General features: G+C 42.5%; 1 protein-coding gene and 1 non-coding gene across 11 annotated transcripts in view; one reads left to right on the top strand and one right to left on the bottom strand.

The window, feature by feature from the left end:
- Nucleotides 1-2,284: 2,284 nt before the first annotated feature.
- Nucleotides 2,285-27,808, bottom strand: part of DPPA3 (developmental pluripotency associated 3) — an 85,608-nt gene continuing 60,084 nt past the window's right edge. For 5 of the 10 annotated variants that reach the window (XM_077871164.1, XM_077871171.1, XM_077871165.1 and 2 more), the window contains 2 exons: nt 24,530-24,635; nt 2,287-2,966 (listed from right to left, as the gene is read on the bottom strand). In XM_077871164.1, coding sequence (XP_077727290.1) covers nt 2,838-2,966; nt 24,530-24,635 — 235 coding nt within the window. In that variant the 3' untranslated portion in view covers nt 2,287-2,837. Of the gene's footprint in view, nt 2,967-19,097; nt 19,598-24,529; nt 24,636-27,808 lie in introns of those variants that run through there. The other 5 variants (XM_077871169.1, XM_077871170.1, XM_077871163.1 and 2 more) reach the window with 4 other exon arrangements.
- Nucleotides 16,679-16,781, top strand: LOC144297780 (U6 spliceosomal RNA). Its single transcript, XR_013364645.1, has one exon. It is a non-coding gene; the product is annotated as a U6 spliceosomal RNA (small nuclear RNA).

The following is a 27,808-nucleotide window of genomic DNA, read 5'->3' as shown; positions in this document are numbered from 1 at the left end:
TCTAGTTTGGTGCTTTTCAAAGTTCTGTAGCACCTAGGAATCTTGTTAAAATGGAGATGATTCAGTAGGTGTTGAGTGGGACCCAAGAATCTGTGTTTCTAATGACCTACTGCTGTTAATTCACCTTTTTAGTGTCAGGTGTGCAAGGTGACAGAATTATTTTCCTATAACTTAACTAGAGGTTGATGAGCGGGAAGCAAGTTGTAGTGTAAAAAAAAATGCAACTGACTTGAACAAAAGGGGTAGGGGAACTCCTGAGGGAACCAGACTATCAGAGAGGACAAAAGCATTGGGTGGCAGGAAGCAACAGGTGGCCATTAGGGTAGTGAAGTTCTCAGGATTTCAAAAGTTGAGAAAGGGGCTTTGTTGAAGGATCCTATATTAGTCCTCATCGTCCCCCCTGGAGGTGCAGGCTAGGAAAGCACCAACAATTCAAGCTACCATTCTGAAATTTGGGGCGTGGGAGTAGGGAAGTGAGTTGAGTGGCTCACTGGGTGGCTCAGTCAGTTGAGCATCAGCCTTTGGCTGAGGTCATGATCCCAGGGTCCTGGAATTGAGTCTGCCTTGGGCTCCCTGCTCCATGGGGAGCCTGCTTCTCCTCTGCCCCTCCCCCTACTCATTCTCTCGCTCTTTCAAATAAATATATAAACTCTTCTTTTTTTAAAAAATTTTTATTTATTTATGATAGTCACACAGAGAGAGAGAGAGGCAGAAACAGAAGCAGGCTCCATACACCGGGAGCCCGATGTGGGATTCGATCCCAGGTCTCTAGGATCGCGCCCTGGGCCAAAGGCAGGCGCTAAACCGCTGCGCCACCCAGGGATCCCTATATAAACTCTTCAAAAAAATAAAGTACATTTGGTAATGTGGGGTGGGAGAGTCTCCCTGAGTTATAGGGTTCACTGTCCTAAGAAATCCCAGAGTAGAAGATGAACACAGCAAAGACTGAGAATAGGAACATGTGTGTGGAGGGGGCACTGGGCCTTTGAGCAACACACATGTAGGATTTGCTGAGAAGCTCGCCTATTTTTCACTGTAATCTACCTACTAGTCTAAGCTCAATTCTTGGGGAGCCAGGGATGAAAAGGAGAAGTAAAAGGAAAAAGAGAGCTTTTATGTACATAATGTTGACACTAAAAAGTGAAGGAAAGTCCCAGGAAAAACCTAATGGGTTGATGGTGCCACTTTTGCAAATTTCTAAATGCAGCAAGAAGGCAAGAGTGCATTAGAGGTCATTATTGATGAATTCATTTATCGAGTCCTTACTGAAGGCCTGTTATGTGCTCAGTGGTCTTCTAGGTCTTTGGGATACATTAATGAACAAAGCAGACCAGAGACAGAGCTAATAGAGCTTTCTGTGGTGAGAAAAGGGAGATATTTGCAAGACTACAAGATTTTTCTCCAGGAAATGAGAAGCATAGAGGCACAGTTAACCTTTAGAAATTGGTGAGAAATTTCTAAGTAATTTTTAAACTAATAGGTGAAATTTGTTCCTAAAAAATTGTCAGCATTTTGAATGTGAAACCATGAAAACATTTCTCTCTTCTGTTTCTCCGGCCTATTTCTTGTTTATAGCCATCACAAGTCTTTTTTTTTTTTTAAGATTTAATTTATTTATTCATGAGATACACACAGAGAGAGAGGCAGAGACACAGGCAGAGGGAGAAGCAGGCTCCATGCCGGGATCCCGACGCGGGACTGGATCCTGGTCTCCAGGATCACGCCCTGGGCGGAAGGCAGGTTCTCAGACGCTGAGCCACCCAGGGATCCCACCATCACAAGTCTTTACTCTGATTGTGGGTAAATAACAAAGAGGAGGATTTCAGACTTGAGCGTTGGAGGTGCCTAGGTGGCCCATTTGGGCAAGCATCTGCTTTTCACTTAGGTTGTGATCCTAGGGTCCTATGTTGGACTCTGCTCAGGGGGAAGCCTACTTCTCCCTTTCCCTTTGTGCTCTATCCTCCCCCTCAAATAAAAAAAAAAAAATTCTCAAAACAAAACAAAACAAAACAAAAAAAAAAACAAAACCGCACAATACTTGAGCCTGGGAAGAACTTTGTTTGGGATGTGCTATTTTTCTTTCTTTCTTTTTTAAGATTTTATTTATTATTCATGAGAGACACAGAGAGAGAGAGGCAGAGACACAGGCAGAGGGAGAAGCAGGCTCCATGCACCGGGAGCCCCATGCGGGATTCGATCCCGGGTCTCCAGATCACACCCCGGGCTGAAGGCGGCGCTAAACTGCTGAGTCACCGGGGCTGCCCTCATTTTATTTTTAAAGATTTTATTTGTTTATTCATGAGAGACAGAGAGAGAGAGAGAGAGAGAGAGAGAGGCAGAGACAGAAGCAGGCTCCTGAGGGGACTCCAACGCACAGCTCACGTCATTGCACACCGATGTTTCCTGGGCTGAAGTTAAAACCACGGAGAAGCCCAAGCATAAACCAGACACCAGGAAACTTCCTGTCAACCAGGAGTGTCAGTGTGCACAGGCCTTTGCTGCATGTGTTGCCTGATTATGATTGCTTTATGCTTCAGGAAGGTGCAGGTTATCCTCTGTACTAGAACTTTTTTTGCAGTGTTTTGCTGTCTAGATTCTCATTCCTGGTAGTGTGGGCAGTGTGCATTATTATTATTATTTTTAAAGATTTTATTTATTTATTCATGAGACACACACACACACACACACACACACAGGCAGAGACACAGGCAGAGGGAGAAGCAGGCACCATTCAGGGAGCCCGACGTGGGACTCGATCCCGGGTCTCCAGGATCATGCCCTGGGCTGAAGGTGGCGCTAAACCGCTGAGCCACCTGGGCTGCCCCTGGCAGTATGAATTATGATGAACACTTGCCCAAGCAGTGAGGATCCTGCAGTTCGTTTATATGAAGGTCCTGGTAGGTTGGTCCTGGTAGGTTGGGACTGGGGACGCAATGGTGCGGGCTCCACAGGAAGGAGGACTTGATCTGTGGAAGAGCAAGTTATAAATGGCAGATAAGAGTTTGACAGCATGAGATGCTATCACTGGTTACTCATACTATAATTTTTTTTTTTTTAGTATTTATTTATTTATTTTTTTTTATGATAGTCACAGAGAGAGAGAGAGAGGCAGAGACACAGGCAGAGGGAGAAGCAGGCTCCATGCACCGGGAGCCTGATGTGGGACTCGATCCCGGGTCTCCAGGATCGCGCCCTGGGCCAAAGGCAGGGGCCAAACCGCTGCGCCACCCAGGGATCCCCCTCATACTATAATTTGATGAAAATCATAGAGTAGGAGCAAGCGATTTCATGTCTATAGTTTTTAAATAAATCTTAATCCAGTTTTCATATTTGATGTGGCTTTCCAAATCGTTAGTACCGAAGTTAAGCCTCAGACCCTTAATAACCTTAGTGTTTATTGGGGCAGCTGGGTGGTTCAGGGGTTGAGCTTCTGCCTTCAGTTCAGGGCGTGATCCTGGAGTCCTGGGATGCAGTCCCGCATCAGGCTCCCCTTTCTCCCGCTGCCTGTGTCTCTGCCTCTCTCTCTGTGTCTCTCATGAATAAATAAAATCTTAAAAGAAGAACATTAGTATTTATTAAGAGATTTTAGCTATTATATTCTTTAAAGTCTTTTTGTTTTTCTCAAATGTGCCTTTGTACTGAGTATAAAAACAACAGTGCACAAATTATTTTACACTACAATTTACTGAGTTTCTTACTCTGAGACATTTTCTTCTCCTCTAAGTATGAAAAGAGGCAGTCTTTAAAAAAAGAAAAGAGGCAGCCTTCAATGAGAAATTAGTAATTTAAAAAAAAATTAGATCTTCTGTAAGGATAGACTTAAAAAAATATTTTATTTAATTATTCAGCAGAGAGAGAGAGAGAGAGAGAGAGATAAAGCATGAGCAGGAGGGGCAGCAGAAGGAGAGTGAGAAGCAGACTGACTGCAGAGCAGGGAGCTTGATGCAAGGCTCAATCTCAGATCATGACCTGAGCTGAAGGCAGGTGCTTAATGACGGAGCCACGCAGGTGCCCCTAGAATATGCTTTAAAAAAAAAAATTTTTTTTTTAAGCTAGGTTCCATACTCAATGTGGGGGTTGAACTCAAGACCCTGAGATTAAGAGTCACATGCTCTACCTACTGGGCCAGGTGCCCCAAAAATAGACTTTTATTTTTATTTACTTATTTTTTTTTCTTAAAGATTTTATTTTTTTATTCATGAGAGACACAGAGAGAGAGGCAGAAACATAGGCAGAGGGAGAAGCAGGCTCCCTGTGGGGAGCCTGCTGTGGGACTTGATCCCAGGACCCCGGGATCACTACCTGAGCTGAAGGCAGACATTCAACCACTGAGCCACCCAGGCACCCAAGAATAGATTTTTATATCCACAAAATAAACACATATTTACTAGACAAGATGAATGGATCCATGTGGATTTTAAATGGAATGAAATTCATGTAAAAAGTGTGGCCATGGGCAGCCCAGTTGGCTCAGCGGTTTAGCGTCGTCTTCTGCCCAGGGCGTGATCCTGGAGACCCAGGATCGAGTCCCACGTCAGGCTCTCTGCGTGGAGCCTGCTTCCCTCTCTGCCTGTGTCTCTACCTCTCTCTCTGTGTCTCTCAGGAATAAATAAATAAAATCTTAAAAAGAAAATAAAGTGTGGCCTTTTGGCCTCACTGCTGTATCTACCTTACCAAGGTTTCTAGAGTGTGACTTTAAGGCAAAGCAAATTGTGTAAAACTGGGGGCAAGCCAGCTTTATCAACCCTACTTTACTCACATATACAAAGAACATGTATAGAATGGGGAGCTATGGGCAGCCCCGGTGGCGCAGTAGTTTAGCGCCGCCTGCAGCCCAGGGCGTGATCCTGGGGACCCTGGATCGAGTCCCGCGTCAGGCTCTCTGTATGGTGCCTGTGTCTCTGCCTCTCTCTCTCTCTCTCTCTCTCTCTCTGTCTCTATGAATAAATAAATAAAATCTTAAAAAAAGAAAAGAATGGGGAGCTATAATCGAGGGCCACCAAAGTATCGTAGAACATTCACTACAGATTGTATCATCACAAAAGTCAGATGTTTTTGCCCATTTTTTTCTGAGTCCGGATTCGACCTAATATGTTTTCTACATCCCGAGGAAAGAAATCGGGGAATTTTTTTTTTTTTTTTTTTTAGATTTTATTTATTTATTCATGAGAGGGATCCCTGGGTGGCGCAGCGGTTTGGCGCCTGCCTTTGGCCCAGGGCGTGATCTTGGAGACCCAGGATCGAATCCCACATCGGGCTCCCGGTGCATGGAGCCTGCTTCTCCCTCTGCCTGTGTCTCTGCGTCTCTCTCTCTCTCTCTCTCTCTCTATCATAAATAAATAAAAATTAAAAAAATATTTATTCAAGAGAGACACAGAGAGAGAGAGGCAAAGACACAGGCAGAGGGAGGAGCAGGCTCCATGTAGGGAGCCCGATGTGGGACTCGATCCCGGTCTCCAGGATCACACCCTGGGCTGCAGGCGGCGCCACACCACTGCGCCACCGGGGCTGCCCTGTTTTTCTTTTCATTAGAAAACAGAGTCAATTGGAAGAGGTATTAAAGAGTGAAACAAAAAAAAAAAAAAAAAAAAAAAGAGTGAAACATTGCTGGTTTGGCTACAGATAAGCCGATGTCTTTCCTTTCAGACCACATTGTGAATTCCCTTTAAAAACAATTGTAGGGATCCCTGGGTGGCGCAGCGGTTTGGCGCCTGCCTTTGGCCCAGGGCGCGATCCTGGAGACCCGGGATCGAATCCCACGTCGGGCTCCCGGTGCATGGAGCCTGCTTCTCCCTCTGCCTGTCTCTCTCTCTCTCTCTCTCTCTCTCTCTGTGACTATCATAAAAAAAAAAAAATTAAAAACAATTGTAATCTAGGGGTGTCTGGGTGGCTCAGGGGTTGAGCATCTGCCTTTGGCTCAGGGCGTGATACTGGGTCCTGCGATGGAGTCCTGGTCAGGCTCCCCTCGAGGAGCCTGCTTCTCCCTCTTTCTATGTCTCTGCCTCTCTGTGCCTCTCATGAATAAAAATAAATAAATATGTAAATATAAATAAACAAATAAATCTTTTAAAGAATTGTAATCTAAATATTTCGGAATTAAGTTTTTATAACATAGATCCTGCTGAAACTTTTCAGTATAAATGGTATCAGTTATCTTAAGAAGAGACAAGGGCACCTAGGTGGCTCAGTTAGTTAAGCATTCAACTCTTGATTTCAGCTCAGATCATGGTTTCAGGGTCCTGAGATTGAGCCCCGCATCAGGTTCCCTGCTCTGCTTGTCTCCCCTCCTCCTCTCCTCTCTCACAAATAAGTAAATCCTTAAAGTAAAAGAGCTACTTAATAAGCACATTAGTTACATTTTTAAAAAAAGATTTTATTTATTTATTCATGAGAGACACAGAGAGAAAGAGAGAGAGAGAGAGAGGCAGAGACACAGGCAGAGAGAGAAGCAGGCTCCACGCAGGGAGCCCGATGTGGGACTTGATCCCTGGTCTCCAGGATTACTTCCCGGGCTGAAGGCGGCGCTAAACCGCTGAGCCACCTGGGCTGCCCTCTTTTTTTTTTTTTTTTTTAAGATTTTATTTATTTATTGAGAGAGAGTGAGCAAGAGAGAGAGCAGGAGCAGCGGGAGGGGCAGAGGCAGAGGGAAAAGCCGGCTCCCCATTCAGCAGGGAGCTTGATCCAGGACTCAGTCTCAGGACCTGGGGATCCGGGTGACCCGAGCTGAAGGCAGATGCTCAACCAACTGAGCCACCCAAACGTCCCTAGTTATATTATTTCAATGCTATTTTTTATTTATTGCCTTAGATACACTTAGGCACTTACACTTAGATACACTATTTTTTATTTAGTGTAACAATGTTAAAACTTTAGTTACAACTTTTTATAGGCATATATTTGATCAAAAAAAGTATATATTTTTTACTTATGCAGAAACGTATACAGTTTTGTTTCTTTTATCTGACCATGTAAAAGCCGACTATTTAATGGCTTATATATTCTTTTTTTTTTTTTTTTTTTTTTATGATAGTCACAGAGAGTGAGAGAGAGAGGCAGAGACACAGGCAGAGGGAGAAGCAGGCTCCATGCACCGGGAGCCTGACGTGGGATTCGATCCCGGGTCTCCAGGATCGCGCCCTGGGCCAAAGGCAGGCGCTAAACCGCTGCGCCACCCAGGGATCCCCTATATTCTTTTTAAGGCAGAATTTCTCAGACATACTGCATTTGTGCACCTGTCAAAGTTTTTTTACTCCTTTATGAAGAATCTCACAAGGAGATAATGGGCTCTACCCATTCACGGTGACTTGGGAAGTAAGAAGGTTTATACACTTTAAGTAAGCTTCCCCACTAAGTACAGCTTATTATTGACTGCTGCTGTTTTATTTTTTATAGTCATAAACATGTCATGTTTTTATTACTTGACATGAATTAAATTTAGGACACAAGTTGGAGCTATCTTCCCAGAAATACCATTAACAGAAACAATAAATAGTGTATCTGAGATGCAAACTGTAAGCAAATTGATCTGTGGATATTTGTCAGTTCCAAGCAGCAAAATTTGATCCCTGTCCAGGTGCCTGTTTTATTTAATTTTTTAAAAGATTTTATTTATTTATTTGAGAGAGAGAGAGAGAGAGCATAGAGCATGAGTATGGGGGAGGAGCAGACTCCCAGAGAAGGAGAAACAGGCTCCCAGCTAAGCAGGAAGCAGGACAAGGGGCCGACATAGGGCTCGATCCCAGGATCATGACCTGAGCCAAAGGCAGACCCTTAACCAACTGAGCCCCCCAGGCACCCCCAGGTGCTTGTTTTAGCTAGCAGAGAAGCACCAACTGTCCAGGAGAATTCTGTTTGCAGAGGAGTGGGATCGTCCTTTTTTCTCAAACAATTATCTATACTTTCAGCATTCAATTTCAATTATTCAAAGATTCTCTTAGATTTTAATTTTTTTCATATTGTCAGTGTTGAGTTTCTCAGAACTGCTTCTTTTCCTGTGTTCAGCTTTGAGAATACAGGTTTTCCTAACAGAAAAATGTTAGTAAAAAGAATCTTAGAAACAATTAAGTATTCTTCTTCCCCTGAAACTACAAGCAAAGGCTCTCTAGTTCTGCATCATAAAACTGTCCTTGAGTGAAATATCCACGCTCCTTTCTAAGGCCAGTACCTCTTGCCTGATGCTTGAGCTCATCCTCTCAGATTGCTCCCAGCTGTGACTCCGGGAAATCTTGCGGCTGTCTAGTGCGTCATCACTCTTTCCCTCAGTACTTCAGCTTTCCCCTCAGCATACCAATATACTACTAATGCAGAATTCTAGAGCCATCTGGGGACATCTGATGGTAGACTATTAAAATTCCTTAATCCATTTTTAAAGACTTTCCCAGCTGCCTCTAAAAAACAAGAGAATTGAACTTCTTGACATAATTGTGTTCATAAAAGACTCAATCTCAAAACTGGGTTGCCCCTCCCCAATAGCTACTGAATCAGAATCTGCATTTTTAGCAAGATCCCTAGATGCTACATAGAAGTTTGAAAAGCACCAAACTCAACCAATGACTCCCAACGCTAGAATCTGATGTCTGGGCACACTGCAGAGCAATTAACTCAGAATCTCTGGGGGTGGGGGTGGAGTCCGTGTGTGTGTGTATATATATATATATATATATATACATACACACACACATTATAGGCTTTATGCCCAATGTGGGCCTTATACTCACCACCCCAAGATCAAGAGTTGCATGCTATACCAACTGAACCAGTCAAGGGTCAATTTTTTTTTTTTAAGGATTGATTTATTTACTTTAGAAAGAGAAAGAGAGCATGAGAGGGGTAAAGTTTGGACAGAGGATAAGGGGGAGAATCTCAAGCAGACTCCCCACTAAGCAGGGAGCCCACAACCCTGAGCTGAAACCCAGAGTCAGACGATTTAACCAACTGAGCCACCCAGGTGCCTCAACAATATAAAATAATTGATGCCTATTTATATAGCTTCACATCAGGACAAACATAAGTTCTACTTGTTCTACAATAAATGTGGCTAAGATTGACTGCTGGATTGGTGAGATTGCAGTGTAATCTGGAGTAATGGATTTTTATGTAGTGGAAATGACTAAAAGAGGAAGGCCAAATGTATGTATTTGCAAGAGTAATTGTGACTATGGACCATGGCTAAGAAGGGAAGTGCAGCAAGAAGATATGAAAGGGTAGACAGAAATTGAGGCATCAGAGGATTGGAGATTGTGCAAAAGTATGGAAAACTGTCACTCCACAAGTCTTGCCCTTTTGTAAAGTATCCTGGATAATGGGAATAAGAGACCTGGTGTTAATATTCACCAGTATTTGTGTTTCCTTTCTCTTTTGGAGGACACACCTTTTCTGCAGTTAAGAATGACCATATAATTGACTTCTGGCCAATGCAATGTGAGTGGAAGTGACAGGCATCACCCCCAGTCTGGCACAATCCTTTTTCTCTTTTCCACATCTATCGATTGACTGGAGAAGATGCTTAAGACCTAGGAAATGGCAGCACATATGATGGAAGGAGTCTAGGTCTAGATGCTATGGAGAGCCACCTAGCCAAGCATGTTCACATTGGGCTGGAATATGAGCAAGAAATACTGTACTCTTCTGAGGAGTTTGCTGTAAGGAAATTAGCTAAAGACACAGGAGAGTAGCTGATGGTGAGAGTAGCTTTAAGAGAAGGTGTATTTAAAGTGGGGGAAATGAGGACAATTTTGATGCTCATGGACATGATCCACAGGGAGGAAAAAGAAATGATGAATAAGGAGAGAGGGGAGCAACATCCTAGACTAAATCACGGGGATGAGATTTTGTGCACACATGCTGAGTTTGGCATTAGTTAGATGCATAGAGAGGCTGTCTGTTGTAATAGGAGAAAAGGCAGAGCATGTGGGTGCAAGTGCTAAGTTAGAGGCAACATTTTTTTGACTTTTTTTTTAAGATTGTATTTTTAAGTAGTCTCTATACCCAGTGTGGGGCTGGAACCCACAACCCCAAGATCAAGGGTCACATGTTCCACCAACAAAACCATCCAGGTTCACCTGACTTACTTCTTAAAAGCATTTATGTATAGTTTTAATTTTATTTATTTTTTAAATATATTTTTAAAATTTATTCATGAGAGAGAGACAGAGAAAGGCAGAGACATAGGCAGAGAGAGAAGTAGGCTCCATGCAGGGAGCCTGATGCGGGACTCAATCCGGGACTCCAGGATCACGCCCTGAGTTAAAGGCAGATGTTCAACCACTGAGCCACCCAGACGCCCCTATGTATAGCTTTTAAAAACCCAGAAATACAAATATGGATAGCTCCAGTTAGTCCTGGAAAGTCTAACTCATTTCTACAAGGTCAGAAAGTAATTTCATAATATAGAAATACTTCATTTTGTTAAAAAAACATGCTCACCCTATAATATTCTGTGACAAATTATGCTGATATGAACATACTTGAAACATAAATTCTTTTGCACATATCTAAAATAGTTTTCTGGAAGTAACACTGCTTCCTCAAATGGCACGCATGTTTTACATTTTGATAGGTACAGTTGTCCTCCAAAATAGTTTTATTTGAAGAGTAATCAATAGTCCCTGGGTAGATGGCAGTTGTCCAAGGTGTTTGGTGTTAGGGCAGGTGTCAAGGTTGATGGTAAAGTAAGCATGACTACAGAATTAGTAATGGGTTATTGGTGGCTGTCAAACATCGATGGATCAAGATAACTTTCCCATATTAAGGTTTTGTGTGTAGTTGCTTTTGAGTTCCTTTCTGATGTTTCTCTGTCTTTGTCCTTTGATATTTCTGTTTGCTTTAGACATCTAAGTGCTTTCCCATTCATAGCCTATCATGGGTTTCTTCCCTTGTATCTAGTCAATCCTACATCCCACCAACAAAGCTTTCAGCTCAAGCCTCTGTAATAGTTGTCATCAAATTCATCATCAAGGAAGATCAATAGGGGTCCGACCAACATATCTAAAAACTCTCATACCTTACTGAGTAAAATATTATTGTGGTCCAGTTATTGATCTAATGGCCCAACCATCCAGACATTTTTTTCTTTTCCACTTCTGGGAAATATCCACATTCTATCAAAAGCAGAGTTAGTTGCAACATATTGCTAAAAGCTTTTGAATAATAATAAGTTTGTTGAGGGCAAAGATCTCATATTAGAGTAATTATTATCCCACATAAAAGCAGTTGGCGCTTGTTAATGAACACACACTTAATAGTTTCAGTGTAACACTTCAGCACCATGTTGCTGGCCTCTTCCATGTGGTCATGCACTTCCCTTTCCATCAACATCATCCCCTGAGTCTCTCTAATCATGATTGTTTTCAACTTCCTCCATTCTTGATGTGCCTGTTTAAGCATGGGAGTCAAAGTTGAAATGCCCTATACAGGATAAAAATCTATGTATGCTCAGAATGATTGCTATCTAGTTAGAACACTGACAAAAGTAATAAATTTTTTTCCCATGAACTGATTCTTTGATATTCCTTGTAGGTTTTTATACGCAGGCTTATAAAGTTTCTGCTTAACAGGAATATGTGTGTGGAGGGAAAATAGGGTGGTGGGAGGGGCACAGAAATCTTTCAGAGGGGGCACCTGGGTGGCTCAGTCAGTAATGCATCTTACTCTTGATTTTGGTCAGGTCATAATCTCAGGGTCATGGGATGGAGCCCTACATTGAGCTTCATGCTGGGCATGGAGCCTGCTTGGGATTCTTTCTCTCCCTCTCCCTCTCCCCACCCCATTCATGCATACATGCACTCTCTCCACGCCTCTGTCCCCCCCCAAAAAGAAAGAAATCTCTCAGAGGAATACTGACAGCTCCAAATCCTACAGCCTCAGAGTATAATGAGCATAAACTGCTGTGACATTCAAATTTTCCTTATGGAACCCACGTTAGCCAAGATACAAGGGAAGATAAGAAAGAAAGAAAGAAAGAAAGAAAGAAAGAAAGAAAGAAAGAAAGAAAGAAAGAAAGAAAGAAAGAAAGAAGAAAGAAAAGAAAAAAGAAAAGAAAAGAAAAGAAAAGAAAAAAGAAAAGAAAAAAGAAAAGTAAAGAATAAAAGAATGGGGGACGCCTGGGTGGCTTAGTGGTTGGGCATCCGCTTTTGGCTCAGGGCATGATCCCCAGGGTCCTGGGATCGAGTCCTGCATCACACTTCCCATGAGGGGCCTGCTTATCCCTCTGCCTGTGTCTCTGCCTCTCTCTCTCTCTCTGTGTCTCTTATGAATAAATAAATAAAATCATTAAAAAAAGAAAGAACTAATTAAATGTATCTGATGTTGTTTTTTTCAAGTATTTAATTCCTATTAGGCAACTTATATTAGTTTCTGATGCTTAATTTTTAATAATATTTTATTTAATTATTCATGAGAGACACACAGAGAGAGAGAGAGAGAGAGAGAGAGAGGCAGACACAGGCAGAGGGAGAAGCAGGCTCCATGCAGGGAGCCCGACGTGGGACTCAATCCCAGGTCCCCAGGATCACGCCCTGGGCTGAAGGTGGCGCTAAACCGCTGAGCCACCCAGGCTGCCCCTGATGTTTAATTTTAATGTTTTATTTATACACACTTATTTGGTACTGATAACTACAGTAGCATTGAGAGTCTTCTTCCACTGCTAATCCTTGAAAAATATTCAGTAAAAAAGCATAAAATAACAATTTCTCAAACTATTATATTAAATTGTTAAAAGGTACCATTCTAGAGAATGATGTAGACATCATCTTTACCCTTTACATTCTTTAGTACTTTTGCTTCCCATTTTCTCTGATTGGTTCAAATTATTCTTTGTTTTGTTCTGCTCTTGTTTGTTCTGTAATCCCATGAGTGTGAGGAACATCTTGACTCTGTCTTGATGTCATTCCTCAGTTTTGTAAAATCTTGGCCATTTCATCTTCAAAATTTTCTTTTACCTCATTCTTTTTAAATTCTCCTTCTGGAACTCAATTACATATGTTAGACCTTCTCACAAGGACCCATATATGCCACCTAGGCTCTCTCCTGTTGTTTTGTCTTTCTGGTCTTCTGTATGGATTTATTAAAAAAAGATTATTTATGTATGTATATATGTATGTATGTATGTATGTATGTATGTATTTATTATGAGTGACACACAGAGATAGGCAGAGACATCATGCCCTGAGTGAAAAGCAAATGCTCAACTGCTGAGCCACCCAGGCATCCCTGTATGGATATTTTCTTCTCACTTATCTTTCAGTTAACTAAATTTTCTCTCTCTTTTTTTTTTTTAGGTAACCTCTGTGCCAAATGTGAGTCTTGAACTCACAACCCCAAGATCAAGAGTTGTGTGCTCTACGTGTGCTCTACTCACTGAGCCTGCCAGGAACCCCAACTAATTTCTTTTTTTTTTTTTTTTAAGATTTTATTTATTTATTCATGAGAGACACAAAGAGAGAGAGGCAGAGACACAGGCAGCGGGAGAAGCAGGCTCCATGCAGGGAGCCCGACGTGGGACTCGATCCCGGGACTCCAGGATCACGCCCTGGGCCGAAGTAGCCAAACCGCTGAGCCACCCAGGGATCCCCCCAACTAATTTCTTATTCAGCTGTGTTTAATCTGCTGTGAAATTCACGTATTAAGTTCTTAATTTGGGACGCCTGGGTGGCCCAGCGTTTAAGCTTCCGACTTTGGCTCAGGTCGTGATCCTGGAGTCCTGGGATTGAATTCCACATCAGGCTCCCTTCATGGAGCCTGCTTCTCCCTCTGCCTATGTCTCTGCCTCTCTCTGTGTCTCTCATGAATAAATAAAATAAAATCTTTTTTTTTTTTTTTAAAGTTCTTAATTTGTGGAACAGCTGGCTGGCTCAGTGGGTAGAGCATGGGACTTTTGATCTGGGGTCATGAGTTTGAGACCCACATTGGGCATGGTTTTAAAAAAAAGTTCTTAAAAAAATAAAATGATAAAATAAAAAAAAGTTCTTAATTTGTTACTCTTTTTTCCAAATATATACATGTATACTGGGACACCTGGGTGGCTCAGCGGTTGAGTGCCTGCTTTCTGCCCAGGGCGTGGTCCCGGGGTCTTGGGATTAAGTCCCACATCAGTCTCTGCCTCTCTCTCTGTGTCTCTCATGAATAAATAAATAAAATCTTAAAAAAAGAACAAACTCCCAAACCCAAATATACATATATACATATATAATGTATGGATATATACACATATGTATATATATTTTTTAGTTTCTAGTGCTTTGCTGAAAATTTTCCTTCTATTACTTATATTCTTAAGCATATTAATCATAGGTATTTTAAGTCTGATTCTAATAACTCTAATCTCTGGACCTGGGTTTTATTTTATTTTCTGTTTAAGTCAACTCTTGTCTTTTTTTTTTAATTTTTTTTTTAAATTTTTATTTATTTATGATAGTCACAGAGAGAGAGAGAGAGAGGCAGAGACACAGGCAGAGGGAGAAGCAGGCTCCATGCACCGGGAGCCTGATGTGGGATTCAATCCTGGGTCTCCAGGATCGCGCCCTGGGCCAAAGGCAGGCGCCAAACCGCTGCGCCACCCAGGGATCCCAACTCTTGTCTTTTTGTATGTCTAATATTGTTTATTAAATACTAGATATTATGTATACAAACTTAAGTCGGAGCATAACTCCCCATCCCCCCCCCTTTTTTTAACTCTCCATCCCTTAAATGTGGCTGTGCATAGGACTTCTTTCCAAAGAGTACAATACAAAGGAGGATAAAAGAGTAAATTTACAATGGAGAAAACTGACAAACATTACCTCAGCCAGGTGATCAAGGTCAACGTTAATAGCAATAAGCATGTTGATAGTATGTATCCTTGATATGATGAGATGACAATGGGACTTTACCTCTGGTTTTGCTCTGAAAAACCCTCAATCCAATTTATCATGAGAAATATATCAAATTTCAATATGGGACATTGTACAAAATATATGACCAATATTCCTCCATCAAGGTCATCAAAAACAAGGAAAATCTGAGAAACTGTCACAGCCTGAAGAAATTTAAGACTTGATGACTAAATGTAATGTATCCTGGTTAAATCTGGAACAGAAAAAGAACAGTAGGTTGTAAAATAAGAAAATCTGAATAAAGTATAGGCTTTAGTCAATAATAATGTATCATTATTGGGTCATTAGTAGTGATGACCATACCATACCGATGTTAATAGTAGGAGAAACTGGGTAGGTAGTATATACAGGAAACTTGGTACTATCATCTCAATTTATTATTATTATTATTTATCTTTTTTTATCATCTCAATTTAAATCTAAAACTATTTAGGACACCTGGGTGGCTCAGTCGTTGAGTGTCTGCCTTTGGCTCAGGGTGTGATCCCAGGGTTCTGGGATCGAGTCCTGCATCAGGCTCCCCACAGGGAGCCTGCTTCTCCCTCTGCCTGTGTCTCTGCTTCTCTCTGTGTCTCTCATGAATAATAATTTTTAAAAAAAGATTGTATTTATTTATTCATGAGACACACAAACACAGAGGCAGAGACACAGGCAGAGGGAGAAGCAGGCTCCCTGCAAGAAGCCCGATGTGGACCACAGGATCATGACTAGCCTAAGGCAGGCACCCAACCACCGAGCCACCCAGGCATCCCCCAAATTTACTTTTGCAAATGTCAGTCTTTATGAGGTCAGAATCTATTTTTCACCCTCCAATATTCCCTGAGGGCAGCTCAGGGTGGGTCCTACACTTGTTTCTCCCTTCTTAACCTGTGAGATTCCTGAAACTATTCAGATTCCCAGCCTCTGAATTGCCATTTTCAGGGTGGGTACCTAGTCTTTCCGGCACTGCTGAGTCAGCAAGAGGCAGGTCCAGGCTTCCCTTCTCTGATACCTTGGCTTCTTCAATTCCTTACTGCATTGAAAGCTCTCTGATGCTTTCAAGTAGTAGTAGTTGTTGTTGTTTTAAGATTTTATTTATTCATGAGAGACAGAGAGGCAGAGACACAAGCAAAGGGAGAAGCAGGCTCCCTGCAGAGAGTCTGATGTGGAACTCGATCCCAGGACCCAGGGAACACAACCTGAGCTGAAGGCAGTCGCTCAACCACTGAGCCACCCAGGCATCCCTCAAGTAGTTTTTGTGTTTATCCAGCTTTCCCTGATCTCAGCAGAGAGTTGACCTGACACCAGCTATTCAGTCACAATCCAAACTGGAAATTTCTGCTTCTCATTTTTTAGATTGCTTTTCATTTCCTCACCGATACCAAAATACTGAAAAACACTTCTGCTTTCCATGAATCCTGGAGCTTCTTCTTTCAGCCAGCCAGTAATTTAGTAATAACATTTTTTAAAAGATTTTATTTATTTATTTGTAAGAGAGGAGAGAGCAAATGGGACAGCACAAGCAGGGGGGTGGCGGAGGCAGAGGGAGAGGGAGAGGGAGAAGCACGCTACCCACGGAGCAGGGAGCTTGCTGCGGGTGGAGCTGGATCCCAACACCCTGGGATCATGACCTAAGCAGAAGATAGATGATTAACCAACTGAGACACCTAAGTGCCCCTAGTAATAGCATCTTAAACATCAGTCAGATAAAAAAAAATTACATAGATGCTAGAAATGATTAATAACTAATTAAGGAATAAAATTAGAGAGTCAACAGGAAAGAACCAAGTGACATGACTAAAATCATCTTCTAGGAAAGTAAAAGGTACTGGTATCTGTGCTTGCTTCAGTAGTTAAATTGGAAAGGTACAGAGATTAGCATGGCCTCTGTTCAAGGGTGACACATAAATTCATGAAGTGTTCCATATTAAAAAAAAAAATGTACTGGCATCCGGTCTGTTATTTTGATAAATACCCTAGTGATCGAGCTCTCTAACTGCACTAGCAGGACAGCAAAGTTCCAAAATAAGAACTAACACAGATGAATTCACTTTCTTTAATTCCATATAGATCGAAGATGAGCCTGGAATATCTTGTGGTACCAAAAAGTAAGGAAATACTCAAAAGAGTGATGGCCACATGTCAAAAGGATGTAGTATGAAGGCTGAACTGGCTCTCACTAGCCACATCTAGGAGAATTTGAATATGTTTCCTTAAATATTTATAAACTACTTATATTACTAATAAATTATGAAGTTATGCTTACCATAAATTGAATTTCCACCAAATTAATCAGCTCTTATTTTAATTTTTTATTTTTTTTAAAGATTTACATATTTATTTATTCATGATAAACATAGAGAGTGAGACAGAGGCAGAGACACAGGAGGAGGGAGAAGCAGGCTCCATGCCGAGAGCCTGATATGGGACTTGATCCCGGGACTCCAGGATCACACCCTGGGGCCAAAGGCAGGTGCTAAACCGCTGAGCCACCCAGGGATCCCAGCTCTTATAATCTGATATGTTAGACTAACATAATTGTTTGAATATTATTAGAAGGAGATTCATAATCATATGATCATAAAGCTGATCAGTAAACTTACACTAAAACTAGTTAAAATAATTTTATTTTTTTAACTTTTTTTGTGTGTGTGTGGCACCGGGCTGGCTCAGTCAGTAGAGTATATGACTCCTGATCTTGGGGTTGTGATTTCAAGCCCCATGTTGGCTGTAAAGATGACTTACAAGTAAAATATTGAAAAAAATAAAAATACTTTTTTTCTTTGTGTTATCTTTTTTCTAGAGTGAGAGTTAGGGGCAATAAAGTCTAGATCTTTTCTAGCTTTATATCCCACTCTCTTCTGCATTCAGAACATCATCAATCCTTCATTCCTATGTTCAAATCTTTTTTTTTTTTTTTAAGATTTTATTTATTTATTCATGAGAGACACAGAGAGAGAGGGAGAGAGGCAGAGACACAGACAGAGGGAGAAGCAGGCTCCATGCAGGGAGCCCGACATGGGACTCCATCCCGGGTCTCCAGGATCATGCCCTGGGCCCAAGACAGCGCTAAACTGCTGAGCCACCCAGGCTGCCCCATTCCTATGTTCATATTAAGATTTTTGCATTTGGGGAGCCTGGGTGGCTCAGTCAGGTAAAAGTCCGACTCTTTAAATATTTATCTGGAATACTAAGTTTTGAAGTGCCCTCTCCATGTGTCCTGGCCTTCCTTGTCCCATCCTAGTCCCTGTCCTTCCTCTCCTATGGCCAGTAACACCCATTCCCTTATTCCGCAAACATTGGTAGATATTGCCAAATGACCCTGGGGTGGGGGGTGGGGGGGAACTGCCCCTAGCTGAGAACCACTGCTCCAATGGTGTTAAATATCACTTTCCTGGCTCACACTGCACCCGGGTTCCTGTCAGGAATCCTGATTCCCTTAACACTCCCCTCTAGGAGTCCCTTTCATCCGGATCAACCAGGTTTTTATCGCTAGAAACTGCTGCTCTATTTGGTCCCAGGATTAGAAAAGGTAAATACATTTTCAGCTGCTGGAAGATGGCATTCGAAGAATGGACAAACCCTTTTAATTTCTAAGAAAGAGAATTCTTGGCATAGCCTACTAATCGCAGAAGCAGTTGAGATCATGTGGTATTGTGACCCTAATCTAGACAAGATAGTGCCCGCACAACCCATTTCCTAACTTCCAAACACACATTCTAGAGGTTGTCTCAGAGAATGAATTTGTGCAGGATAATTTTTAACAGTCATATCTGGTTTTAGATTCTCTACTTCCTGGCTTGTGACTTAAGTCAAATATTCAGGTTTTCTAAGACTTCCATCTTAGGGATACTCCTCGGTGTAATGAGCATCATGATACCCACTGCACAAAGTGTTGCAGATAAAAAGATGATCTAATTTTTATTTATTTTATTAATGATAGTCACACACAGAGAGAGAGGCAGAGACACAGGCAGAGGGAGAAGCAGGCTCCATGCACTGGGAGCCCGACGTGGGACTCGATCCCGGGTCTCCAGGATCACGCCCTGGGCCAAAGGCAGGCGCTAAACCGCTGCGCCACCCAGGGATCCCGATGATCTAATTTTTAAAAACTTCTCTGGACTTGCCACAAATTAAAATGTTGCAGGAGCACCCGAGTGGCTTAGTTGTGAAGCATTTGCCTTCAGCTCAGGTCATCATCTCCCGGTCCTGGGATCCAGCCGCCCCCCCCCCCTTCCCCCAACCACCCCCGTGTCAGACTCTGGGAGTCTGCTTCTCCATCTGCTCCTTCCCCTGCTCTTGCTCGCTGTTTCTCTCTGAAAAGGTTGTAGTTCCCCTGGCCATTGGAGCCTCTCTGCTGACTCCTTTCTTGCCTGTGGACAGGCTCCCTGGTGAACATCATGTTCATGTTCCTCCCGCATAGGAGTGAGACATGCTCTCTAGCCATACATGTCATCAGGCATGAAGGTGGCTTCACTTTTCAGATCTCTTCGGGGACAGATCCTGAAACCTAATAAAACCCCTGCTTCTGGGTAGGATGTACAATGTACCCCAGCTTTTGGGTGCCTTGGAGCTGGAGCAACTGGGATTGAAAACTGCTACCAGGTTTGGCACATTAGAGTCAGGAGCTTGGCTGATTTCAACGAGGAAAACCCGTGCATCCATCTGTTAAATCATCATAGAAGGTGGTCTTTGGGGTCTTTAGCTTTTTTTGCTGCAAGTTGTACATGTCTCAATGGCTCCACCTGCTGTCAGAAAGAAGAACGTGACTTCATCCCTCACATTTTTAGACTTGGGGTCAGAGCGAAGTTAGTGGGGGGATTGGGAAGGATGGGACTCCTTCTGCTACTGTTTTATCAGAACCCTCCTGGACTGAGGACTTGGTGAGTAGCTTTCTGACTCAGGTTTGTTTATATTTTAAGTCTGTCGCTTCTGTTATATTAATAGCACTCCAATCTATGTTTTTCCCTTTGTGACAAGGTTTTACTTAGAGCTGGTGAAAAATGCATATATAACTATTCAGATTTCTTCCTTCTACAGATATTATTGGTATGTTGTGATTTTGTAGGAAATTTTTAAGTAAATTTCAAATTTATCAGGGTAAGGATTTACATGCTTTTTTTTTCAGTTTTACTGAGCTATAATTGGCATATAACATCATGTAAGTTTAAGATGTACAATGTGATGATTTGATACATGTATATATTGCAAAATGTTTATGACAATAAGGTTAATTACATCCATCCCCTCTCATAATTATCATTTCATTGTTGTTGTTGTTGTTGCTATGGTGGGTACATTAAAGTTTTACTCTTATAACAACTTTCGAGGATACAATAGAGTATCACTAACCATAGTCACCGTGTTGTACATTAGCTCTCTGGAATTTACTCCTCTTATGACTTACATCTTATTGTAAGACTCATCTTATTTTTTTTTTTTTTTTAAGACTCATCTTATTGATGAACATCTCCCCATTTCTCTCCCCATGCCCAGCCCCAGGCAAACACCATTCTACTCCGTTTCTATAAGTTTGACTTTTTTGGATTCCACATGTAAGATCATGTAGTATTTGTCTTTCTCTGACTTTATTTCACTTAGCCTAATACTCTCAAGGTCCATCTACATTTTTGCAAATAGAATTTCCTTCTTTTTTTATGGCTGAATATGACACTTTTAAAAATTTATTTTTCTTAAAGATTTTATTTATTCATGAGAGACACACAGAGAGAGAAGAAGCAGAGACCTAGGCAGAGGGAGAAGGAGGCTCCCAGCAGGGAGCCCGATGTGGGACTCCATCCCTGGACCCTGGGATTACCACCTGAGCCAAAGGCAACCGGTCAACCACTGAGCTGCCCAGGCATCCCTATTTCCAAATTTTTGAAGAACCTTCACTATTTTCCACAGTGGCTGCACCAATTTACATTCCCACCAACAGTGCACGAGGATTCCCTTTTCTCCACATTCTTACCAACACTTGTTATGTCTTATCTTGATAATAGTCATTTTAACAAGTGTGAGGTTCTCTTATTATATTTAGAGCTTTTTTTTTTTTAATTTTTATTTATTTATGATAGTCACACAGAGAGAGGCAGAGACATAGGCAGAGGGAGAAGCAGGCTCCATGCACCGGGAGCCCGATGTGGGATTCGATCCCGGGTCTCCAGGATCACGCCCTGGGCCAAAGGCAGGCGCTAAACCGCTGCGCCACCCAGGGATCCCTATTTAGAGCTTTTGGAATAAATAGGAATGCCATGTATTTTCATTCCTAAAATCAGAATGTGTGCCTTATCTTTTTAAAATAATCAAGTCCTTCCAGATTTTATCAAAATTGTTAAAAGATTTTGTTTTTTAAGTAATCTCTACACCCAATGTGGGGCTCAAACTTATAACTCCAAGATCAAGAGTCACATGATATAACTGAGTCATCCAGGTGCCCCCAGAATTTGGTAGACCTTTAAAATCTTGCATTCGATTTGTTTTTTTTTTAAGTGAGTGTGTTCCATTTACCCCTCAATTGCTGTTGCTCCTGAGGTTATAGTTCTGTGGCTTTCAAGGTGGAGACACACTCTCTGTGGCTCTTTGTCAGGAGCTGAAAGTTGCTCTCCTGAGTAGATCCTTCTAAACCAAGCATGACTCATTTTCCCTAAACAGTCAGCCTATCCATGTATATGACTCCTATTGGGATGTAATGGGAGAAGCAGGCTTGAAATGCGTATGTATTACCAGGGGCCATGCTATTAAGTCTATTCCCGTATTATACCATCTTCTCTAATAAAAGACAAAGGAAGCGAAACACACTCAAAAACCTCTATGTCAGGGTGACTGGGTGGCTCAGTTGCTTAAGCATCTGCCTCCTGCTCAGGTCAGGATCCTGGGGTCCTGGGATCTCGGAGCCTCACATTGGGTTCCCTTCTCAATGGAGAGCCTGTTTCTCCCTCTCCCTTGGCCCTCCACCCCACACCCTGCTTATACTCTCTCATAAATTAATTAATCAATTAATTAATTTTTAAAGATTTATTTATTCATTCATGAGAGACACACACAGAGAGAGGCAGAGACACAGGCAGAGGGAGAAGCAGGCTCCTTGCAGGGAGCCGGATGTGGGACTTGATCCCAGATCTCAGAATCACGCCCTGAGCCAAAGGCAGATGCTCAACCACTGAACCATCCGGGTGTCCCTCTCATAAATTCTTTTTTTTTTTTTTCCTCTCATAAATTCTTAAAATTTAGTTTCCTCCTTTAAAAACAAAAAGACAAACAAAAAACCCCTCTACATCTACCCACTAACCTGGGTAGATGGTATTGAGCAGATTAATTCCAGACCAAGACCTTAACAGTCATCCAGAGCCCTCTGTCTGTTTAGCTACACTAGGCCATTTCAAACACTCTGTCAGGGTGCAGACAGGAAAGCCGAAACCACACCAGGTATTTCAAACATCGCAAATCTATGAAGAGGAATTGTTATGAAAATATTTGAAGGGATCCCTGGGTGGCGCAGTGGTTTAGCGCCTGCCTTTGGCCCAGGGCGCGATCCTGGAGACCCGGGATCAAATCCCACGTCGGGCTCCCTGCGTGGAGCCTGCTTCTCCCTCTGCCTGTGTCTCTGCCTCTCTCTCTCTCTCTCTCAGTGACTATCATAAATAAATGAAGAGCTCATGGAGCAAACTGAGAAGGGCGGGTAACCCGAAGTGTAGTGTTTGCAGGTGTTGCTCCACACCCAGGGCAGGGAGATCTGAGCACAGAACACACTCCCTGCCAACAATATTGCCAGAACCCCTAGAGTCTGCTGCTGAAACTGCCCAAGCCTGTATAGCCTGCAGCCTTGCATTGTTAGAGGGGAGCTTTCCAGAAACAGAGATAGAACAATGGCTTCTCCCATTTTCCTGTCTTCCAGTCTCTCCCAGGACTTCCTCTCTTTGGTCAAACACAACCAGAACCCAGCTGCCCACAGATTCCAGGAAGTACAATTTACAGGGGTCTAGTCCTCTGCAAAACAGAGCAGAGCACAAGGATAGATGTTCTGTTTCCATTCCACTGAAGAGTGGAAATGGAACTGAGGACAGGAAAATAATTGGACTACTCACCTTTTGGGTTTTGTCTTTATTTTTTGTTTGTTTGTTTATAGCAGGGGAGAGGGGGGGTGCAGAGGGACAGGGAGAGAATCTAATGCAAGTTCCAAACCCTGCACGGAGCCTAATTTCAGGATCCTGAGCTGAAATCAAAAGTCAGATGCATAACTGACCCAGCTACCTAGATGCCCTTAGATTTTTTTCTTAAAGATTTTATTTATTTGAGAATGAGACAGAGAGAAAGAGAGAAAGCACACAGAGGAAGAGGGATAAGCAGACTCCCCACTGAGCAGGGAACCTGATGCAGGGCTCAAACCCAGGGAGCCTGATGCAGGGCTCAAACCCAGGGCCCTGTGATCATGACCTGAGCCAAAGGCAGATGCCCAGCCATCTGAGCCACCCAGCTGCTTCTAGATTGATTGATTGATTGATTTATGATTGTATTTATTCATGAGAGACACACAGAAAGAGAGAGGCAGAGACACAGGCAGAGGGAGAAGCAGGCTCCATGCAGGTAGCCTCATTCGGGACTCGATCCCAGACCCCAGGATCACGCCCTGAGCCAAAGGCAGACGCTCACCTGCTGAGCCACCGAGGTGTCCCTAGATGGTTGTTTTTAAATAAAATGAGACAAGTATCTGTCTCCCAAACTCTAGAGAACACATGTTAGCTCTCTGATTGTCCAAAGCATCCCTTTATTTGGCTTGAGATGGGCAGTGAGCAGCAAAGCACAACAAACTTCCATGTTGCTGAAATCGAAATACTGAATAACTTTTTTAATCTCATGGTTATCCTGTAACAATTGTGTCGATGTTTTGCACTGAGGATGCAAAGGCAGAAGTGGGGAAGACGCTGGTGCCTTCCCATGACTGGAAACAGTGGTACCAAACTTCACTAATACTTACTGTCTAGTTTGCTACCAGGCCTGCACAGTAAAACTAAGTGCCACTGTCACTAAGGAACGTTTTTGACTGTAGTAAATGGAAGGATGTGTAAAGTGCTCTAACTCCAGGCAGCTCCAGCCCGGGCTCTGGTTAGCCTTACCTTATTCTGGACCCAGATACTTAGAGAACAGCAGGTTTGTTTATCTGTGAGAGTAAGGCAACTGAAGACCTCTTTGTACCACCTATAAAATCAACAATGCCTCATGGATTATGTCTTTTTTTTTTTTTAAGATTTATTTATTGACTCGAGAGAGAGACAGCAGAGAGCGTGCACTCAGAAGGAAGGGCAGAGGAAGAGGGAGAAAGAATCTCAAGCAGACTCACTGCGGAGTAAGGAGCCTGCCCTGGGGCTTGATCTCAAGACCCTGAGGTCCCAACATAACCTGAAATCAAGAGTTGGACACTTAACTGGCTGAGCCCAGGTGCCAGGGGTCACCTTAATAAGGGTCTAGTTACCATGTAGAGGGAAAGTCCCTCAGAGCTCCTGCTCATATGATAACAGAAATGATTATAGGGTGAGCATAAAATAAAGGTATTCCAGATAGGCAAGTTTCTTTTCATAGAAAGCTGCAAAGGCAATATTTATCAAAATAGGGAAGGAACCCCCCCCCCCCCAAAAAAAAGGAAATGAGCATGAGCTCAGGAAAAGGCAACAACTCATTACCTGAAGATGATGAGGAAAGTAGCTCCACAGTGACAGGTATACACAGGCATAGAGAACAAAAAATCCACATGCATGCCCAGAAAGCTTCAGGAAGGAATTTGGATAACTGGGAAAGAATTCAGAGTTGAATTACTGATCAGCACTGATAAAACAAAGTGTGTAGAAAAAAATTAATCCCTGAGAAGATAGTTATGCAGAAAAGGAAAAATAATTTGCTACGTCTTTTTTCATTTTCTAACACCTTTTTTTTTCTCAAGATTTGTTTATTTATTTATTCAGAGAGAGAGAGAGAGAGAAAAGCAGAGGACACAGGCAGAGGGAGAAGCAGGCTCCATGCAGCGAGCCCGACGTGGGACTTGATCCAGGGTCTCCAGGATCATACCCTGGGCTGCAGGAGGCGCTAAACTGCTGCGCCACCGGGGCTGCCCTCTAACACCATTTTTTAAAAAAAAGTTTTAATTTAAATTCCAGTTAACACACAATGTGGTATTAGTTTCCAGTGTATGATCTACTGATTCAGTATTTCCTTATGTCACCTGGTGGTCATTAAGTTAATGGTCGTTCCAGTTGGAACTCCTTTTCTCCTCACCTCCCTACATTTCAGTTATATGTTATTATATTTCACATCCCTTGGTATGTGTTAAGTTCCTTCACTGATTTACTTTTTGAGATTTTATTTATTGATTGATGAGAGACACACAGAGAGGTGCAGACACAGGCAAGAGCGAGAGGCAGGCTCCCTGCGGGGATCCTGATGTGGGACTTGATCCCAGGACCTCGGGATCACGCCTGAGCCAGAGGCAGATGCTCTACTGCTGAGCCACCCAGGTGTCCCCCTTCACTGATTTTTATGTAAACATTCGTTTTCACTGCTTTTGTGTTTCCTCAAGGTGGCCTCTTCTCTCCCCTTCAGCTGTGGAGTTTGTTGTCCGCCTTCAGGTCGACTTCTGGGGTATTGAGAATGGTTTGTTAGTTTTCTAGTTGTGTTGGTGGGAGGAGGTGAGCCTAGGTCCTTCTCCACCAAGGCCATCTTCCCGTTCCTATGTATTTCCGTTTTTAATAACTTTCAGAGTCCTGATAATCAGAGTGGGAGTTTAATGTACAAGGCCTTCTGCTGAGGAATCAAGAAACAGCAAGACAGGGGCACCTGGGTGGCTCAGCCGTGATCCCGGAGTCCTGGGATCGAGTCCCACATCAGGCTCCCTCTGACCATGTCTCTGCCACTCTCTCTGTCTCTCATGAATAAATGATAATTTATTATTATTATTTTTTAAATTCTGGACTTGAAGACACTGGAAAACATGGTCAACACTATTGACCTTTTGCTTTGGGGGCTCTCTGCACGGCGGTCAGCATACCGGGCTTTTACCCCCTCTACCCACTAGATGTCAGTAACACTCCCTTATTTGCCAAACTGGGGAGAGGAGGAACTACTGGCTGTTTTCATCTGTCTTAGCTTTACAATGTGCAGCTCTCAACATCTTACTGATTCTGTCTTCTCAGGTTGAGAGGTAAAAAGAATTTAAAGATTTTAAGAAGGTTTTGGGGATTGATATATGTGGACCACATACAAGGTTTTCCCCTAGAGTTGCTTTTCCTTTCCTGAGAAGGAAATTTAGACAGGAAGGTCTTTACAGATACTGTCAGAGAATCATGGGCAGTAATTACCAACTTTGGCCATATGTTAGAATCAGCTGCGGGAGAAATGTATGCATATTTCCTCCTCAACCTCAACCATGCCCGGGAAAACACTGAATTGGTTTGGAGATGGGCCCAGAATAGGTATTGTTTAAAAGCACCTTGGGAGACTCTACTTGCAATCTCTGCAGAGAAGCACTGATCTAGGAATGAGATGAAGCCTGGGTAGCAAACAATGATTAGGCTGAACACAATTTTTTTTTTCCCCATAGAAAATACTTGATGGGGCAAAGAATGATTCTCAAAGGGGAACAAACTGATTTTTCCAGCAGCTTCAAGTATCTGAAACATGGATGCAGCTTGTCTGAATACAGACAAGAGAGTTTGGATTTCTTTCCAAGTATCTGTGGGGGAAATCTTCAAAATTTAAGATATTAATCATTAAAATCCATTTCCAAGTTGAATTTGATGTAGTTTTTTTTTTTTTTAAGATTTTATTTATTTATTCATGACAGACACACACAGAGAGAGAGAGAGAGAGAGGCAGAGACACAGGCAGAGGGAGAAGCAGGCTCCATGCAGGGAGCCTGATGTGGGACTTGAACCAGGGTCTCCAGGATCACGTCCTGGCCTGAATGCAGGTGCTAAACCGCTGAGCCACCCGGAAATCCCTTGAGGTGGTTTCAAATAAGTCATATATCTGCAATAAACCAGTTTAAGTCGAGAGAATATTTTTACCTTGAAAGAGATAAAAGCAAATATTCTATCTCTAGCCAATTTTGCTTGAACATTAAATCCAGCACCAGGGCAGCCCCAGTGGTACAGCGGTTTGGCGCCGCCTGCAGCCTGGGGTGTGATCCTGGAGTCACTGTGTTCTTTGCACGTATTTAAGCATGTCTCTCACCTAGATAGAATTCAGTTTCATCTCTAACATAAACACCTTCAATTTTCTTTAAAGATTTAATCTATTCATGAGAGACACAGAGAAAGAATCAGAGACATAGGCAGAGGGAGAAGCAGGCTCCCTTGATGTGGGACTTGATCCCGGGAACCCTGGATCAGGACCTGAGCTGAAGGCAGACTCAATGACTGGACCACCTGGGTGACCCACCGTCAATTTTTTTTTTTCCTTTTTACCTTCAATTTTAAGAAGAGCTGTGTGATTCCTTTGGTTTCAGAGACACCAGTTATAGTCAGCAAAAATGGCCTTAGAAGTCCTTTCGCCAGCATCACTACAGCCTCCAAAATGGCAGGAGAGAGCCTTAGGTAAAAGTTGAGGACTTATATTCAAGCACAGCTCACCTTGTACTTTTTTTTTTTTTTTTCACCTTGTACTTTCTGTCCTCCTTCACGCAGTATTGTCCAGAGTGCATTACTCAAACACAAAGATAAACCTGGAGTATCTGAGAAGTGTTATTTTTCTTCAGTTCTATTTCTTTGATGTTTTAGAAACAGTGGGATCTTGTGCAGTCTAATGAACAATTTGGAGTACTGCTGTTTTGTTGTTTCTGAATGTGGGTTGAACAAATCCTCCTTAGGGTAATTATTTCTTTTTAAATCTTCTGTGTTCTTAAGGATAAATGAACTAAACAGCTTTTTTTCATTCACAGAAATTGGGGCATGAAGATGAGCCTTAGTAAT

This window comes from Canis aureus, chromosome 25 (genome assembly GCF_053574225.1).
Source record: "Canis aureus isolate CA01 chromosome 25, VMU_Caureus_v.1.0, whole genome shotgun sequence".
Classification (NCBI taxonomy): Eukaryota; Metazoa; Chordata; class Mammalia; order Carnivora; family Canidae; genus Canis; species Canis aureus.
Note: the sequence above shows the minus strand (reverse complement) of the source record. Positions and strands in the feature narration are given on the sequence as shown.